Here is a 20,495-nt window from a genome sequence, read left to right as displayed (position 1 = left end):
CTTTTACTTTGATCAGCAGAATGTGCTGATACGAGAGAATCCAACATAAGCTCTGCAGACAAAATAGTTTGGGAATCATGTAATAGCAAACTTACACCATGGAGGGGCACCATAGGTACTTTTGCAGGCACCTAGTCAGCCATTACCTCTGACATGCTACACAGGAGGAAATCATTTCCATTCGCATGCACTACAGTTACTTTCTGTTTAACCTCTTGTGGATTTAACAGGTCATAGAGATGAGTGACCTATAAAATTTATAGTTTGTAGTTTAGCTTTTAGGGTCTAAATTTAGGGTTTATGGTCGCATGAATGACATGAGAAGGCACAGGTGTGTGCGATAGTTGTTCTTATGAGGAAAAAAAGGTTTAGCTGTACTCAGGTGGGAATCAAGTTAAAATCATGCTTCACATTTGTGTTACAATCAAGAAATTACTGCAGTAAAAATTAAACAATTACCTCTTATGAGGGGATTATTTTCGGGGTTACATTGATTTAAAAGTGCTAATCTAACACACAACCTATATATATATATATATATATATAAAATTATAATATATATATATATAATTATATAAATATAAATACATATAAATATATATATACAATATATAATTGATACATAATACATAAGTAATTTCATGATGTTCCGAAAAAAAATCTATTTTTTAAGTTGTATTTCATGTTTCAACATTTAGCACTCCTTAGGACTGTGTTGATGTACAGTGCGTACTCAAATCATAAACAATTCCGTCGTCATGCACTGTTGCCAAGGGCGATGGCTGCTCCTCCTCATCAAGTAATTGATTGGGATTCCCTGGCATGGGGTGTGGCCGTCCACAGAGAGCACTACCCCAAAGTGACTGACTGATGCAGGAATGCGGTCAGGGGAGGTGCCTTAATGACTTAGAGGGCATATGAGTTTGACTTTGCCCTGACTTGAGCAGAATTTACGAGGTCTGAAAGACTTCTGCTTTGGGGAGAAGCAGAATTAAATTCATTTCAGGATCAGCCTTGACTGCCAGCTAGAGGCAGACAGGAAGTCTTGTGTTCTGCTTAGTGGTCAACTCGTATGGCTTATTTCAGTTCATAGCACGGCTGCACTGAAACTAAATGAACATGGTTACATTGTGACATGGGTGTCAACTGTCAGTCAAGATGTGTGTCTTGGATAGCCCATGGACTAAAGTCCTGCTAAGTGAGGGATTTGCTGTAAAACTTTATGAAGCCCTCTTCAAGGCAGAAATCATTGTCTTGGCATCGCTGCAACATGCACAGCCAGCAACCGGATTGGTGTCAAGGACGATTGCACCCCACCCCCCACTGCGTACACTGGCACTTGTTTAATTGTCTTTGTAATCATTAACTAGCGGTGTCTGGTCGAGGAAGCAACCCATCAAGGCTTGTTCCTGCATGCCCGGGCCTCCAGAGATACCCGGCCCCAGGTGATTTCGAACGTAGCCAAAAATCAATGAAGCCGTCGTCTGCTGCTGCTGCTTGGCCCTTGCTTGCCGCGAGGCAGACTCCTGTCACACGGGACCTGCTCAGAAATTGATGGATAGGATAAGACGCAGGAGAAGCATGTGAGCGTTTCGCTAGATGCCGTGACATGTGATGGGGCTGATACAGCCGACGCTCGGGCCCGACCGGAGTGACAGCATAGGAGCAGTCAGGAGACTGGGGACCTTGTGATGCGTACCACCATTATCATATCTTTACATCTGATCTGCATTTTTACCCGAAGATTAACTGTCAATACTCACACTGCGAAGAATCTTAGATTTCCACAAAAGGGCACGAGATTAAGCCAGTTATATAACTTTAGGTATGCTATCCAATCATGCGATGAAAGTTAACCCCTTTGAAAGAAACACTGAACACAAGCCTAGCACTTAACTTTGTATCTTGCTGACCTCTTGTAATGATAACTTGTTGTGATAACTAATCTTAGCATTGTGATGCACTTATTTGTAAGTCACTCTGGGGTAAGAGCCTCTGCTAAATGGAGTAATATAATGTAATATAATGTAATGTAATGAAACACAAAGGTTTCAAGGCTGCAAAATACTCTGCAAGGACTATGATCCTCAGTGAGTAAGTATGTTATCAGTACTGTATCAGCAGTAGCTGCATGCATGCTTTGGGCAACAGACGCTTCAGTTTTACCCTCTTATGGCTCAATCAATCTTTCAACAAAAAGATTTTCCTCCTCAACGGAAAAGAGACACAAAAAACTCCTGCTGGACCCTCTCAAGGTGCCCCTTTGTAAGTTCCGTCCCTGTCCCCTGACCCGTAAAAGAATCCCTGCCCGCTCCTGGCTCTTGCATAACTCTTCCATTGTGAGATGAGGGCTGTAGCATAGTGTCAGAGCTGTCATGCTGTATGAAAGCGGTCAGACCAGTTCCCTTACTGTACCTCCACATTGAGCCAAGAGTGTGCTCATCAGCAGGACGAGGTTCCGGTCGAGGGGCGGGAATGCCGAAACCTGCCCACAGAGACAGCTCCAGTCTGTCTCACAGAGTCACAAAAAAATGAAGCAAGTGCAAAAATATGCGATGTAAAAAATGGAATGCTTGAAATATATGCGTCAGTCAAATTCAGAGATGAGTCTAAATTTACAACAGGGCCTAGATGCTGTTCAATCCATAATTAAGTAGGACCCCTGATGCAGGAAAAAAATGTAAGTTATTTCTTTTCTTCTTTGTGTTGTTTTATTTTCCTTCAGTGCAATTCTAATCTAAAGCAAGAGACTGGAGTTATGACATTACAGTCACATGCTATAAGATGTGCGAAGTTGAATTATGTTGTGGGCCTCTGAATCTTCTGAATCAGATTCAGGACTCTGACTTATATGCACATGACTAGGTCCCTTTTGCTGTTATTCTTTTGGCTCAATTACAGTCAGCACTAAGTGCCATATACCAGCGTAAAAGAATATCTTTCCCTACACAAAATGCCTTGTTTTACGTTTAGGAACAATGGTGTTTTTTTTTTAACCTGTGCCAAGATTGCCAGACTGCCCCTTCCACATCCACCCATTAACAAATGAAAATGACCCAATCTGAAGCTGTTTTTCAGCGATTGCCCCTCATACATCCAGCCAGTTGTACAGTAAGGACCCATGTACAGGGTTCAAAGGCTATGCAGCATTTGCCAGATCTCTGTCTCATTGAACCGGATCTTGCATTGGTTGTTGAACACTCTATGGGGTAAAAAAAACATGGGAGATTCAAGTAGAATTTATGCAATCTTCTTAAATCCCTCTTTTAATACTCAAGATGCTTTATGCAACTATGAACTTAAAAAATGCTCCATGCATTTCAAATGGTTCAAATCAATGCGGATGAATTATTCTAAAGTTGGCCTATTTCATAAATATGGCAATGTAAAGCAAAGAAAAGCAATATATATTGTGTTTAGTCCTTGCATTGTTAATCTGATTAACAGAGTGCAATAGTGGTTACGTTAGCAGATGGCATTGTGAAACTCATTTGTGTTGAACTGTGGTGGATCTGGTACAAATGAACGCACATGAATTACCTTCTTAAATTTCCATCCCGAACTGTTTCGCTTTGCACAGGTTTGTTCTTTATCTGCTGTTTTGCCAGTATATCCTTTTCTGTGATTCTATTGCTCTCGGTTTGATGCGAAAGATAATGCTAAAGTGAAATATGATACGTGCTCAATATTTGTGGCTGCCGTACCTTTGCGAGGGAGATTTCCCCAGCCTGGAACTGGCCAGTTTCATTGACTGGAGGACCGATGTAACCTCCGCACAAGCCATTCCAGGCTGCGGAGACAGACACTGCCTGTGAAATCCAGGGGATCAACGTGTCCCCAGCTGTCACTGTCCCTTCCGTGAGTGTAACGCCACAGCAGCAGCGAACCTGACCCCCATCCCCCCCACCCCATTGTCCTCCCCACAGCCTGGCTCAGTCACAACCTCACGCCCCCTGTCACCTACCGGCATGCCAATCACTCTGTGGGGTACCAGCATTCGGGGCGAGATTGTGCTGCACTCCGGAAATGGTTTATGTGTGACTAAGCACAGTCCAAAAAGGTGTGTCCTCTGAGTGTATGCTGGAGTGCATGACCTCACCGTGCTCCTTAGGACTGCCTTGTCAGCCGTGCTGTTTCAGGACTCAGGGGCAGCACTACAGATATGTATCTGAAGGGGCTCTTTACTTTGAACAGTGGGGATCAAAGTCATTAGTTGCTGGGCTAGTTGCAGGGAACTGAGGGGCATGTGCATTGGTTTGGATGGGTTTCTCCTCTAACTGGCAATATATAAAATATAAAAAAATATAAGGAATAAATTTTAATATGCATGAAGTAATTATTCACCTGGAGGAAGCATGCACAATATTCCTAAATGCTTGCTGGTTTTTTCCCCCCTTTCAGTTTTTTTTTTTTTTATTTTACCCGTGACCTAAAAAGCAGGCTGTTCTTACGTAACATTTAAGAAGCGTCCATCATGTGGTATTATCCCGGCCTCTGTTGAAGGGCTTCACTGGGAGGTGTAACAACAGCCCTGTTGTTCACTCCATCGTCCCAGAGGGCCGCACGGTGCTCGAGGGGCCGGGAGGTCGCACCAGCGTGACAACGCTACTGCGCAGTCGCCCGCCACGCTAAGCCCCACTCAGCCAGGGTCCCACTGTTCCCCCGTTAACGACGCCAGCCCGGCAGATGCTGATGAAATCATGCAAACGCTGTCCTGTGTTGGCCGTGAGGAGGAGGAGGAGGAGGAGGCAAGTGCTCTGTGGTTGGAGCCTTTTGAAGGAAGACTTCTGTTGAGCTCCCTATAAGATCCCTTACAGATCACTTACAGATCCCCCTAAGCGATCTGAAGCAACACTCTCTTTCACGATGCTTCCTAGATAGTGATGACCTTTCATTGTAATGTCATCTAGGGTTTACTGCTGCTTATGTCCAAGTGTTCAGCGATGAGTTGATTAATGGTGTAAAATATTTATGATCATGTATATGATTATGCATTCCATGGGCCACTCTGTAGTACACATTTATTTAGTTTCAAGGCAATACAGTTTGCTTGTACTGGCTAACTGAATGCACTGTTGTGTAAATCTCGGGTGGGAGCCTTCAGCTGAAACAAAACTAGGCTTTACCTATCAAAATACAGCAGTTTTTAAATTACAGGTGTTATTATGTTAAATTATTATGTAAGAGGTTAAATTGTAAGTATGCTTATTACCTATGGATAGGAATATCTTTAAATCAGATTTATAGTGTGACATGCTTTCCCTTATAGCCATGGTAAGATAAGATTTCATAAAGTGATAGCTCATTAATAAAGGCAATAAATATTGTACTGTACATGAGATGCTACACCTGCACAGTATGTGATAGTCTCAGGTGTGTGAACTTTACCCCTTGTACTGTTACAATGCTGAATATTTCAGTACATTTTATTGCAGAACCTTGAGTGAATTCAGACTTTTCTTTCTGTATTCTCCCCAGAGGAACAGCATGTGCTGGGGAGATTGTCACTAGTTATGCATTATTCCCTGGGTTTAACACAGGTCAGGGTGTCAGATGTTTATTGTACGGATTTGTTATGCAATGTAACTGTTACAGTACAATGGGGCACTTTACACTCATTTTGATTATAATGCAGAATATGTCTTTGTGGTATGTGGTGACACATGATTTGTATACTGCACTTTCCGTCATTAATAAGAATGTAGTCAGTGGTCACATACAGAATGGATGAGTTCTTTGTGAGGGAAACAGGCAGCCATGTGGTGGACTCAAGGTTGCCGCAGGCTGATGGAGGTTGAAAAGAATGATGTCACAGTAGCAGGAAGGACTTATGACATTCCAAGGAACTTTTAAAGACAGAGGAACTAAATGTGTCCTGAAGCTGTTGAATCTAAATGCACATGCTCTTGCTACATCAATTGTGACCTCAGCATGATTTGTAGCAAGGGCCTATTTATTTTTGCACATTATATGGCCACTGGTGAGGATTCATTTTTAATTGCAGATTGCTGCTGTCCAAATTTGTGTTCTTCATTCAATTCCACGAGCTGGCAAGGAACTACAATGTCTTCTAAGAACTCTCTATGGTGTCGTTACTCAAAGATGTGTTTAGGAAACAGATGTTCATGTTTGTGTATATTTGTATTTGATCTGTATTCCAATTTTGTGATTAGATTTTTGTCCAAAGGGGCTGAGACATAGAAAATGCCTTTTCCACGGGCTGTCATATTTCAGTTCTCTCCCTTAAAGGTTCTGTTTAATGTTCCAGCTCTCAAGGCGTAACCACCTCTCAAAACTATTTTCACTCTTGAAAATAAAACCACAAAAACCCACAAACACACACACACACACACACACACACACACACACACACACACACATAAACTCACATACGTATACACTTGCTGTCACACACAAACCCCCACAGGCATCCACAAAAGCAGGCCCTTTCACTTGCACGCAATAAATCTGTCCTACGTAAAGACACAGATGTCTTCTACACAGGCTTAGTCACAAGACCACTGGGTACGCTCTGCTATCTTTTATTTCACATTAGATCCACTGACAGTCAGACCCGCCTCAAAGCCTCCAAATCTTCACATGCTTGGGCACACAGCCTTTGCCCTTACTGTACTGCTAGCTATAACATGCTATTCTTCTTCTATTTCTTCTCCTTCTTCTTCTTCTTATTATTATTGTTATTGTTGCTATTAGTGGTAGTGATAGTAGTAGTTGTATTATTAGCATTAATATTGCTATTGTTTTCAGTGTCATCTTAACACACATCCTTTCCAAAGAAGTGTAATGCTTACAGTTTACACATGTTGCTTATAGTTTACATTAAAACCCATTCACACTGAGGCAGTGCTGGGGGTGTGCAGTCAGAGTACACCAGCTGAATGTATGACTCGCACTTATGCTTTCAGCTGGAATGAAGTGCACTCACGGGCACTATTACACTAAAATGCCTGCACGTTTGGCTGTAAAGAAGCGAAACATTAGTGAGCCATTAGCATCCTTGAAATACTGCCATTGTGGAAAATATTTCCACAAAGGGAGTAGGTGCTGTCATAAGGAGCACAGTCATATTCTACTAATAATCAGTTTCTAGCTGCCAAGCTTGTAGTGGTATATGGTTGTACGGGTTATGTGGACATTAGTGTGCATGCAATGTGCAGCTTCATCTGTGCAGGGGAGGTTCATCTTCAACTGATTTGTTCAAAAGTCTATTTTCACTCCGCAGTTTCTTTGAGTTACTTTGATGCAGACTCATTTATCTGTCTATTCAAGTCTGATAAGGCTTCGAAGAATTTCAGGGACTCCAGGTCTGCAAATTCTTACTTCTTTGCCCCATTTTTGAACGGTATTCCTGTTTTTCCAAGTCATCCGAAGAGTGTCCAGGGTAATTATTTTAACAAGCTCCTCTTTTTTACAAAATGCAGAAAAAAAAGAAAAACCAAACATAAAAACAGATAGGTCCTTAGGGCTTCTTTCTGCTCAAACACAGAACTGCAGGACAAATTGAGTCACAGTAACTTAATCTGTTGTCACTATCTGCTTAGCAATGTTTCTGGCTGCTCACAAGACCGGAGGAATCTGGGAGGTCGAGATTACCTGCCCGATAGGAGAGGATCGGGTTACAGGCCCTTTTGGTTTGGCTTCAGTGGAATGTCCTAGTTCCGCAGTTCCGCCCTCCCTCACCTCGCCTTGCCTCACCTCACCCCGTGCGGGCGGAGGAGCAAGGGTAAGGGGGTCATAAGGGCGTCCTCGCGTGTGGGCGAGGCGATTTCTCCTTACTGTCTGCCCGTGTCTCTCTAATCATGTGTCGTCCTCCAGGGTTATGTGGCCGCTAGTGACATCAGCCCAGGAGGACGGGGTGACGTGGAGTGCAGACGCCCAGATTGCTGGAACAGCTGCGTGAGACAAGCTGCCCCACTTTCTTCCTCATTTTTAGTGCAGTGATATCCCACTAGCACGGCCACCACGCTGACGGCTCTCACTTTACACCAACTTGGCCATGCTTGAAACACCCTCTACGGCATGTTACATTAAAAAATCGTAATACATTTCACGGTTCACTTCTCTTTCACAAGTCTTTCCTACATTGCAGGCTACCTGTATCTGGAACAGAGTGGTTCAGAGGCGGCCTAGGTGCACTGTGGACTGCTGCAGTTGCTTTAACTTTTTCTCTGGCGATTGGAAAGGAAGATCTGCTCATATGAGAACATGGAACTCTGGAGGGGACTTGGATATTTAAGCAGTGCAAACTAGAGCAATGCACAATCCCTAAATAGACTTTAACAGAGAAAATGTACTTTTGTAAGTCGCTTTGTAAGTCGCTTTGGATAAAAACATCTGCTAAATAAATAAATATAAATGTAAACGTGAAATCGAAACATCGGCTGAATCCAGCGCAGCTGAGATTGCAGTGAGCTGGCGCTGACAGATGCCTTTCACATGAGCATACCTCTTCTAGCAGAGTGAGTTCATGGATAAGTTACCTTCACAAGACAAACCTGAAGCTAAATTCAGCTGCAGACGCCCTAATGGTGGAATGTGAGAAACACTGGTTGCCGGGCTACCAGACTGATTGTAAATGGGTGGTGAGGAACAGCATGGTTTGCAACAGGGAAAACAGGCTAAAATCGCAGGTGGGATTCTGTTGTTATAGCCCTGATCAATGTAATCTCAGCTGCTCCACTCAAAACTTCTGCTGAGTAAATGCATTATGGAAGATGCACAGGGTTACTTTTTTCAGCACTGCAAGCCACCCAGGATTAGGGTGTCTGCTAAGCAGAAAGGTAATACAATGTACTGTAACAGCACACTGCAATAAACCCCACAGATAAGCAACTGCACATCTCCAAGCATAATCTATATGAGCCGGTGGGCAGGAGTGAGACCTGGGACAGTGGGTACTCCTCTGAGAGTTAGGTCAGCACGGATCCAAGCATACCACACTGCTGCTTCTGAAACAACTGAGTCGCGGGCCATGAGAATGAAATTGTGATCCTAGACCTGCTTGCTCATGAATATTTATCAGTACATACAAATTCAGCTGACTTCAGGGGAACTCTTTGGCAGGGATGGAAAGGAGTACAGTGCGTTGGGTCATTGCGTTACCATGCGACTGTTAAATTTGCATTGCAAGTGTGGTTTTATATGCTATTTGGAGAGAAATTTATATCAGTTTTGATTTCTCCTCCTGCATCTACGACAATTTTTCAGTGCCGTGGATCAATTTGTTTGTTACTTGCTTTAAATTGTACTTTTTTGGATTACGCTTTGCCACAATCTACTGTAAGAAAAAAAAAAGGTTTAGCAGGAAAAGAGTAGCATCGGGAAGGAGTCTGTACTGTGAGCAGTGATGATAAATTGCACCTCTGTTACATGAGATAGCTTCACTTCACCGATACCGCAATGGTTGGGCAACATCCATAAACTACAAGTCATCATGTTCTGCACTGGTTAATGCATAAACCAGCCGTCAGCACTTGGTACAGTAGACCCACCCCGTCCAAATGTGCCAATGATGCAGAACATTGACCTATAATTTTTCTGCAGATGACACGTCTCTGAACTTGTAACGCACAGAGTAACAGCTCCGATGCATTATAATTACCATACTTCCATTAATGCAACATTGGTGCAGCTGAACGAGACGTTTACTCTCACTTTTCGCATTTTTATTGGTGTTTTCCAACAAATACACATAAAATACATGGACAATACAAATGCACAATGTACAATCTCATTGAGAAGAGTTAACTGATACTGAAGACGCTGGGCTGGGAAAAACACAAAAACGATATATACAAGCAGCATCCAAACATTCAAATATTATATCATTAGCAATATGCAGACTATGTTGTACTCGTGCAAATGCAGCAACCACCCATTCAACGATTACACATATGTCAAAATGTAGTTAAATTAGTATTTTTATTATTGTTACGGCCAGACTCCTGCCAAAGGTGACTACAGGCAGTCACAGGGCAGTTATTCAAAAAGTGTATTATTTTATTGTACAAAATGTTATTTAACAAGTGTGATTATATCTGACCTAATGTGAATCTAAGTCAATGTTACAGAAGGAGCCTTATGCAGCCTGGCTGTGGAACACTACTGAATAAGAATATCCAATAAATAATGGCGCCGTACAGACTATAAATGTACATCAGGTTCAAAGCACCCTTTAAGAACAGCCTTTTTAGAGGCTGTTGAGCCTGCCATGAGCCTTCGTCTTTGTTACAACTTTAGACGCACATGAGACTCACCAGGCAGGAGGAGCAGACTTTGACACACGACATTTTGGCGGGGCGCTTTGTGCGTTTCATGCTATTTGGCAATATTGTGGAAGTGAAACTGTACCACTCCTGCAGTGTTGCTGCCCATGCATACCCTGGCGGACCCCACCCACAATGCACAGCAGTATGAGGCAACTATGGCAACTATGACTCAGTGTAAGTGAAGGGAAACGCTAACGCTGACGCTACAATAACCTAACAGGCATTTCGCAGATTGTCTGTTTATAGTACTGTGAATATAAATGAGAGTGCAAATGAAAAGTGTAACTATTTTTATGTGTTATATTACATGGAATAATATTTTTAGGAATATTTTCCAGAGCCCTCTCCGTGAATAATATTATTCTGTGGTGGGTGTTATATGTATTGTTTGCACTATATGTTATTATAATCACTTTTAATGTCATAATGTGTGATCAAGGTTATTTGGTACTATACATTAGTTGGCATGTGCTTACTTGAGTGCTTTGGGCTCTGTCTGGATATCAAGGTGGTTGTTCAAACTTTTCTGCACCCTTTGTTGTCAAATTGCTACTACATGGCCATAGCCTGTTATTTTGTGATTTTTTTTTTCAGTGTTGCTGTTGTTGTTACGACATAATAAATGCCAAAGTAGACCTCTGGTCAAGAAAAACTAGAGGCTTATAGAATTCCCCCCACACTGTTTCGAGCACTTTACAAAATCCTTAGCTTCAAACCGTGGTTATATAATGCTGAACAATGGTGGGGGTTCAGAGGATATAGTCATTCATAGTTCTGAGTTAATTGTGATGTTTTTGTCTGGCTTTTGGGGGGTCCACCTGTATTTACAGCTATGAAAATAAATATCCATGCAGCAGGGGTCAGGAGTGTTTGCACGGCTGAGTCATTAAAGTCAGCACACTCTAATCAAGGGCTGTAACTGTGGCTGAGCTGCAGATGGTTAACAACACTGTAGACACAATTTTCTGAACATAAAGCTTTAAAGTGAACGTGGTTGGGGGCACACTCCAAGAAAGTGGCTCTTGTACCAGTGCAATTACGCTGTATTTCAACAAGTAGAGTGTAACACTAGGTTACACTCGTGTAGGTGTACAGTATTATATAACATGTGTATCTCATTATATAAATTGCTGGGCAGAGGTGAAGGACTTAATGCAGGTTTTAGTTAGGGTTAATACAGTAACAGGTGTAACTGCATGACAGCATACATGTGCTATATCGATACTACTTTTGTGCATTCCCTCACTTTCTTGACAGGTAATTGCTGAACTCATCTTCCCTTTCCTTCCCCTATTTGTGCCCCCAAATAAAAAAATGCTGGAATGTTATACTTTTTGTAAATTCAGATGAAAACAACCAACCAAAAAAAAAAAACATTTCACATGCAAAACATCTCATGGACAGTTTCTGATTCTGGAGCCATGACAGGGGTAAGCGTTGTGACGTCACGCGGAGAATGTGTTCTGGAACATGTAATTAAATGAAAGGACCCTTTGCCACAGATGACAATTTCTTAATAATATGGCCGCTCAACCTACAACATACAAGTGACTGTTTCTTCATTCGGTTTTATTTACGAACAAGAGATTCCGTATCTATGTTCAAGACAAACTGCGCAAGAACTATGGTGGCTTAACACACCTGAAATCAAAATTAACCCATTATGATCGACAGTTGAAACACCACGGTAACGCTACAGATGAGAGAGTGAGAGTATGGTAGGTTTTATCTACTGCGATAAAACAGCACTACCAAATATATGATTTATAATGCGTAAGACGTATACGGCACGACTGCGTAAGTGTTGTTCGAGCCTTTCTTCATGAAGTAGTATATCTAAAGTCAGAACATAATATTTTACCACTCTGGGTTTCAAATGTAGCAGACTACAGACGATAAAGATGCATTATTACTCATTAAAACCCACCCTGGCACTTATCGTAAGAGTCATCTATTTCTGCTGTCGAAATGAGCGATTTGTACGTGACGGAAAAACGCTCAGCATGCAATCTATCGTTCTCGAGACCTATAATGTAGCCTACCCATCGGTATCATAGCAGATTGCATATCTATATGTGACGACCCGGCCAAGAATGTGTGGGATTAAGTGTCATGTCAACATATGTCAGTAAAAAGGATCGTATGAGTACATTGAACTAAGAGCCAGTAACAGTCTACATGGACAAAAAAAAACTATTTTTTTAAACTGTTAAATACCCAATAACACCTTACGTAAAGCGGGTGACAAACACTAAATGTTGTCCGCACGAAATGGTAAATGTTTTTAACCGAATCGGCAGACGTCCCTCCGTTACCCCAGTCACCCCCCATCTCCAATGTGAATGTGACATGCAGGAGCGATCCTACGCTGTTTGACGTCTGCGAAGCATGAGCCAGCGCGTGACGTCTGCGCGAAAATGAAGGGGGCGTGCACGCAGCCCTGGTGTAGTAAAGCCGAAAGCAGCACCATTTCTCATTTATTCCAATGCAGTCAGAACACCAAGGGAGCTACTGGGGCATACGCATTTTCTGGTTTACTTTAGCTAATTTATGTAACAGCAGTGGGGAAAAATAACTCTCCGGTTTATTTTACAACTCATTTTTTGATAATAGTTTGGTACTTTTGCGTTTATTTATTCTATTTAATTATTTATTTTTTGTGTCATTGGGGAGGAACTACAGGTGGAGTGCACGGTTTGCTTGGATTTTTATAATTGATACAATTCAGTTATCTTCTAATACGCATACGCTACAGACGACAAGCGACGTTTTTATCCGTGGCTTGCAGCAAGAACAACTGCGAAGAAACGAAATACCTCTGCGAGACTGTCCTGATGCTAGGTCTGCGTGTTTAAAGAGGCGCCGGGACAGCATCTTAACTGTGACAAGACCGCAAGCCAGTTTAGAAACGCGAAATAATAATTTCATTTAGCGGCTAAATCGCTTTACCGCCATCATGCCCAGCATGCGACAGTCGTACACCGTGACTGTTCCCGAAGACCCCCCGGCCGCCGCTTTCCCGTTCCTGAAGCCGGACCTGCGGCGGAAGAGCTCTACGATGTCGGGCTCGGTGCTGGTATCCACCTTTGTGGGGCTCCTCATTAACCAAGCTAAGGTAAGAGCGGCTGCTCGAACCCAGATATCCGTAGAGCCACTGTGCGTTTGTAGAGAAAAAAAAACTATTGTCTGTGTCGGTCTGCCCCTTGCATTATTCCCGGGGTTATTTGTAACTTGTCTAGCTACAATGTGCTGCAATCTATGTAATGAAATAGCCTACTTTGAGACGCCGTTTTATTTTATAATGGAAATACGACGCTGCACTGTAAGGTTGAGTCAATCGTTGCACTAATTTCAAAGATTAAGTTGTGGGTAAACCCCTGATCGGAATTCGTGCGCATCATTAGTTAAAACGAAATAATCCTAAATCAATTTTACTGTTAGGCGATGGAACAGTTATACCATCAGTATATCTGGTGAGAAAGTGATTCTCTGCTTTTAATATTTAAGCTCAGCAGTGTGCAATGTGTGGAATAAATGCGTGACTTTATTAGTTCATTATCATTTATTAACGTCATTACTTCCAAGAAATAGTTTAGGCTACATGTTGAATACCCTAACCCTCGAATGCGGCTGATGTCGAGCGAAGACAACGTTCCAAGAGGCATTCCAGCACGTAGTTGGCAAATATAACATTTGGTGATTACCTATACCTATTAATACTAATACCTATTAATTACTTTACAGAAAAGGCGGTTTACAGTGCGCAAACTTGATATATTCATTATTATAACATGTTTTGACTTGTACAAGAGCTTATAGATGTGCGCTTTTTTTGTAAAATTATTATGCAGTTCGCAAGCAAGCCGTTTCCACGGAGCGGCACACGGAGGCGAGCAGGCTTTGACCTGTGGCTCGGTGCCTCGCTCATTCGCGTGCAGCTGACAGAGTTACGCAACAGCGAGCGATCGCTTTAGAGCGCTCCTCTTAGACGCTGGCGGCCGTCCACCCCGCGCTGCGCCCTCCCCTCCGGACCGATGTAAACCCCGCAGCCGTGAATAAAGATGCAGGCAGATACCCTGTAGTTATCGCGCCTAGAGGTGCAGGCGCTTTCTGTCATTAGTAACAGATCCTGGATCAGGCTCAACGTTTTACGACGAATGGTTGGGGTGAAGCTGGGGGTCGGCAGGACGATCTTTGATCTGTCGTCAAGGGCAGAAAGTACCCGGAGCATGCCTTCTGTAGTGGGGCGGGACTTCCTGTCCCCGACCTTGCCTACGTAAGAATGACGTATATTATTGTACCTCGGGTAGCAGTGTAGACGTTTTTCTCTGATCTCTAACTATTCATCCTTTCAAGGCTTTCTTCGGCCTTGTTTTTCATACGACTACTATGTGATCTATTATATGACAGTTGTAATGTAGTGCCATTCAAATTAATTCACGTCAATCTAATAAGATGATTATCACAATGTTGCCGTCTGCGAAATATTTCCACCTGCAGTGTTTAGGGTCTCCTCCACTGAGCAAATTGCCCCCATACTGCATACAGGCAAAGTGGACAGTAGCAATGATGAGTGTGTAGCCACTTCACAGTTCAGCACTCATACAGTACAGCTCATGCTCGTTTCCCTTGATGCCATTGCCATGGAAACTCTTAAAGTTGACACGTGTTGTGTCTTTTATGTGAGAAAATATCAGCATCAGCGTTAGCAGTCTAATTTTTTTTTTATGCAGAATTACGCCGTTACATAACACCTTGTACATTATTGTCCCGTGTCACAAACATTATGAGGGTACTGTGTTATATAATATCGAGTAATGAATAACCAGTTGAGATTTTTTGCCTCGATAATTTGTTATCACTGCAGCAAATGATAGCATTGCATCGTTAAGATATCCTCAAGGTCTGAAGATAATGTACTTCAGGTAGTTACTTCAGTGGACACCTCCATAGCAGGCAGCAGTATTTTATCAATATTTTATCAGCAAAAATGACCTCATTATATTTAATGGAGGTTGAATCAGCTGCCTCCAATTCTAGTTTTTACTAATTTTTCGTCTGATTAGGAGTCCATGTCTGCCACTTGTGTTGGAGCCACAGCATGAACTTTCTATGCCCCCAGTCCTCCTCGCTATCCTGCTGCCTCATTACATTTTACATTTACATTCATTCATTTGGCAGACACTTCCAACCAAAGCAGGCCACAAGTGAGGCAGAGTACAACACAAGCGAAAGCCGTACACAGAGTCACAATATTAGACGTGCTGCATGACCAAGTTTCAGTAGTCAGCCAGACGATGTGCAAGAGAGGACAGGTCTCTGTCTGCTGCGTGTTCTGTGGTTCTGACAGGCAGCGTGTGAGCGCAATGTGCCTGTAATAGGCGGCTCCTTGCCCGGGAGTTGTTTCCGAGCCACTGGCAGGAGACTGTCAGAACGGACTGTTCCCCGGCTCTCACTCAAAGACCCGCGCCAGATAATTATTGGGCCACATTCCACAGAGCAGAGTGCGGCGGATACATTCCATGCCATGGAGCTACGCTATCCCTTTCCCTGCTCAGACAGCGCTGCCCCCGGCTTTCGCCCCCCTTATTTGAGAGAGTGACATCGCCACTTTATTTTATTCTGGGGTCGCGCCTGGTCACGGTATCTGGCGGTTGACATCGGGTGCAGAGTGTCTGTTCATTAAATTCTGCTTCACGCTTCTCGTTTCAGATGGTGGATGATATGAGACCTTATCGCTGTCGCATGAACCCACAATATCAGAATGGAACACCGTATATATATATATATATATCAAGCACAGCGAGATTAGATGGCAGTGGTGATACCTTTGACTATTGCCCTTCACAATATCTGATTTTTTTTAATAAAGGCTATTATTGGGAAGACCTGATAAAGTCCTAAATGGATGATGGGTTTTCAGCCCAGCAATGATTTTGAATCTTTTTGTGTGCTTATAGCGCAATTATTAATTGTGTGCTGAGAACGGTCCGTGCCTTTCTTAGATGCTGCTGCCTTTTGAATTAGGGCGCACAGAGACAATGCAAGTTTGATATTTTGGGGCCTGTAGTGGATTTTTGTCACCGCTGTGATCCCTAATCTGACGGCCGAGGCTGAGGGCAGCTCCCGGCTTCCTGCTCCAAGGGAGGTTATAAAACCAGGATTAGTCCCACTACGCCGTGCTGTATCAGGGCCTCGGGTACATTGTGACCCACTTCCGCCCCTGCGGCCAGAGAGAGCCGGAGAGACCATCGGGGGGATTACGAGCTGCAGTGTGTAAGATTAAATTCCACTTTTTCACTGACACACATACAGGACTGCACACACTTTCACTCTCACACGCTCACACTAAACGTACACGCTCACGTGTGCTTTCACAGAGATACCTGTGCTGTATAAACTCAGGTGTGCACCCACAGACACACGTGCACACGCATGCACCTGTGCGGCATAAACTCTAGTGTCCGCACACGCTCACACACTGACGCGCATACGCACACATATGTCTGTGGCACATGACACACAGCTGGGTGGCTTGCTGTACGGCTTTGCTGTGATGGCTGCACGGTACGCATCGGGCCAAAGTGTGAAAGTCCACGCAGTGTGGACCGTATCAGTAACTCATTATATTGTAAAAATTTTGGCCCTACGCCTTTAATTTGGCTTGGTGACAGCAGCGCCCCCCCCCCCCCCCTCTTGTGCCAGCGGCAAAGTCTCAGTTAAAAGTCAGACGTTGCGTATGAAGTGTCGGCGTGCAGCCAGCCTTGTGGTGCTGGTGCCGGCCTGACGTCAGCGCCAGCCTCTGCCTTCGAGACTGAGAGCTGCATCCTCCGGCCTGGAAATCAGGCTCTGAGCTCTGAGCCCCATCTCTGAATCACTCATTTCAGAGGGGGGCTCGGTCAGTGGCAGGGGCATTAATAACCAACAGCCTGGGACCTGTGTGACGTCTTCAGTGTTCAGCGGGCCATTGTCCTGACAGCTTTAGCCTGGCTTTGTAACCAGATTAGGTCAGTGTCAGCCAGATGATTCGAAATGTTATGCATTGAACGCAGTGTGATTTTAACCTGAAATCGACCTCCTTTGACTGTGTGTGTGCGCGCACGCGCGTGTGTGCGCTAAAAGCATTTGGCACCTGGATCTTTAGTATCCACTATTTCTTTTTCTTTTTTTTTTATCAAGCTCAATATCAGTCATTGATAACATTTGTGGAATATGTCTTTAATCCTAACAAATACAAAGACCAATCCTGGCACTCGGTTATCAGAAGTGAAAAAGGCAGAAAAAGTTACCCTCAGGTTTTTCAGGTTCACGGCACTGCAAATCGGTTCATACCAATCCCCCCCCCCCCCCCCCCCCCTCCCCCCATTGACTCAGATAGAGGCCAGATAAGTCAAGTGGAAAAAAAGAAAAACACATGACTCAGTGGAAATGTACAGAGGCATGTAGGATAAGCTCTGTACTACGCCTCTTTATCAGAAGGCAAATACATCAACTGCATGCATCTGAGGGCAGGCCCGGAGCGAGCGAGTGAGCGCCAAAAGGCTATTCCAGGAAATACTCACGGCGGCGGTCAGGTGGTCAACGGTCACAGGACCTGTCTGTTCTCTGTTCCTTCCAGACCGAGGAAGAGTAATCTGTGTACCGCCGCCGAACACCGTGCGAGATGTGGGCAGCACATAATGTTCTCTTTTCTCAGCACAAACCCTTAGGCCTCTGCCTCTCGCAGCGTGCTTGTTTTCGTCTCTGAAGGGGCACGCGTCAGGGGTGGGGGGAGGGGAGGGGGAGAAGGTGTGACTAGCCTGTGTCTTTGAGCCGGGCGAGAAAGCGCTGGCCGGGTGTCAGGGACCGTGCCGGATTTGGGTTTTGGGGCGGTGTTATTCTGCACCGCCGTCTCAGCCAGGCCGTCGGAGGGGAAGTTGCCGTGAAGCCTCCGGCAACTGCTTGTAAAAATAGCTTTGGATGGAGAGAGAGAGAGGCTGAGGGAAAGTGCCTGGGAGAAGCCAAGAAAGGGTGTCAGGGTAGCTGCCACAGACACACTTTTGGCACCGCTGATGGCTGCGGGGCTAGCCAGCGGGGGGGGGGGCTGGCATGAAGCTGCCCTATTTCGGGTGGCCGTGCTATTACTAATCGCTGTGGCACACAGTCTGACAGCGCGCTATCTGGAAAGCGTCTGAGAGGTGACATTCGCACTCACCTTCATTAGAGGAGAAGCTTGCCAAGCCACGCAGCGGAGTTGCGTGCCCCAGGTGTCTGAGAGGCATCGTCATCGCCATTTTGGATTTATTTGGTTAATAGGCGGCCCTTGTCCGAAGGTGCTAGGGCAGCCTATGGCCTTCAGGCTGTGAGCCCAGGCCTTTAACACTTGCCCATACCGTAATCTGTACGCCGCGTTGCTGTCCAGCAGTAACCGTATCGCTAGAGGGCCTCAGGAAACATTCCAGCGACGGGGGTGTGGAACTGATGAGATAATGAGGATAATGAGGATGACTGTGTTAAGGTGTTTGTGTCTCCTTCTCATAATATTGCTCGAGGAGTTTGAAGATCTTTGAATTCCACCGCTGCTGTAATCCGCAGCCAGTGCAAGTGTTTTCTTTCAGACAGATGGTGGGTATTTGTGTAATAATTAAATGCTCAGCTCTTTCCAAACCCGTCGACATGGACGGGGATGTTAAAAGCAGTGTGCTCTCTGCCCTGCCTGGCACACCCACTGGACCAAAACTCCACTGCTTACATTCTCAATCAATCAATCAATTAACCAATCAATTGAATTTGACCTCTTAGCATCAGCATTGCCACAGAATGCTTTGTGCAGCGCAGCAATGAGCAGTGATTGCGGTAAACATTCAATAGACCAGGAGGTCATTTCTGCTCGAACTACCAAACCCTGAAAATATGTGAAGATAATCGGGGAATGGTGCAGACATTATAATTAAAATAACATCACTATTATAAAATGATGTAAGTAGCAAAATGGCCTTTTAGTAAATGGAATATTGAGTTGTGTAACATCAATATAACCCGAATTTCAGATTAATTCCGCTTATATTAAATAACTAGATAATGCCAGCGAAAGGATTATGCACACAGAACGATTACAAATGATGAGGGCGAAATTATTAAGATTCGAAACTGGAAGCCCAGCGGGTGCTGTCATTAGTCCTGTCCAGGTGAGGGTTAGTGCGTCAGCCTGGCCTGGTTATCAGATTGAGCCGCGGTCTCCTGACGGTCGGCGCGGATTCGGGTTTCTGTTCCGCTGTTGCGTCAGAGCTGACGGGCACGTCAGCCTGGAAAAGCACAGCATGGGCTCAGGTGTCTGTCCTGTCTGGGGGAGCTTAACTCTCCCTGTTAGCTGCTCCTCTCCGCTGAGAACCTCCCAGTGTCCCGTTCAACGATGTAGGCCGTCACACCCTGCTAACCTACCACATGTTCCATAATCCTCTGCAAGAATGTCAGAGAACGCTCCTCACGCTGGTAGGGGCAGACCCACGTAAACACGGGTGAAGGTGACATGTTTGAATTTTGTAAAGAACATCAGGAGCACTCCAGCAGGATTGAAGATCCCCGTACAGTGACTCCTGATTTTTTTATTCCCCCTTTCCCACAAACTGCTAATGTTGTAGTCAAGTACACCAGAACATCAGAAGTCATTCATGTGTATTCATATTGAACATTTGGTTAAAAGGGTAACGGGAACCCTTGGAGTGACATTAACGTACCAGCCTACCGGTACTGTTGGTACAACGATTCCCTTCAGAGTGTAAAACAAATGGCAGCTGAAACATTACGTGATGAGCCCTGTCTTTGTTAATGTTTGACCAGCTGACTCACTCTGAGCATGTGAGGGGTCACCGCTGCAATTCCCTCCTCCCTCCTCCGCCACCACCACCACCTCTGTCCTTGAATGTCATTAAAGGACTCTGGCCTCATCACAAGCACCAAATTGGTTATTGCTGTGAAAGTTCTCCCCCCGTGTATTTTCATTAACGGTCTTTCCCCTCCCTCGTCTCTTTGTTTTACAGAACTCGAAGCACACTCAGGGCCTGGTGGGACTGCGGAACCTGGGGAACACGGTGAGTTTGCTGCGACCGCCGAGGCTCATGGGAGCCGAACGTCTGGAGCCTTTCTGTCCCACCTCGCTCCCCTCATTAGAAGCAACCGGCGCAGGGCAAGGGCCGCATCAGATTGTATTAAATCAGAATACAGTCA

The 20,495-nt window shown here is 44.4% G+C and overlaps 2 protein-coding genes across 2 annotated transcripts in view; both read left to right on the top strand.

The window, feature by feature from the left end:
• Positions 1-6,282, top strand: part of tecta (tectorin alpha) — a 34,134-nt gene extending 27,852 nt beyond the window's left edge. Inside the window, exons 23-25 of the mRNA XM_036523924.1 lie at positions 3,927-3,987; positions 4,556-4,752; positions 6,269-6,282. Coding sequence (XP_036379817.1) covers positions 3,927-3,987; positions 4,556-4,752; positions 6,269-6,282 — 272 coding nt within the window. The remainder of the gene's footprint in view (positions 1-3,926; positions 3,988-4,555; positions 4,753-6,268) is intronic.
• A 6,503-nt stretch (positions 6,283-12,785) lies between these two features.
• The window catches only part of LOC118775704 (ubiquitin carboxyl-terminal hydrolase 2-like), a 13,469-nt gene continuing 5,759 nt past the window's right edge, over positions 12,786-20,495 (top strand). Inside the window, exons 1-2 of the mRNA XM_036525745.1 lie at positions 12,786-13,404; positions 20,309-20,359. Of these exons, the coding sequence (XP_036381638.1) occupies positions 13,246-13,404; positions 20,309-20,359 (210 nt within the window). The 5' untranslated portion in view covers positions 12,786-13,245. The remainder of the gene's footprint in view (positions 13,405-20,308; positions 20,360-20,495) is intronic.

Source organism: Megalops cyprinoides, chromosome 3, assembly GCF_013368585.1.
Source record: "Megalops cyprinoides isolate fMegCyp1 chromosome 3, fMegCyp1.pri, whole genome shotgun sequence".
Taxonomy (NCBI): domain Eukaryota; kingdom Metazoa; phylum Chordata; class Actinopteri; order Elopiformes; family Megalopidae; genus Megalops; species Megalops cyprinoides.
The sequence above is the reverse complement of the archived record's forward strand: the minus strand, read 5'-3'. Positions and strand labels throughout refer to the sequence as shown.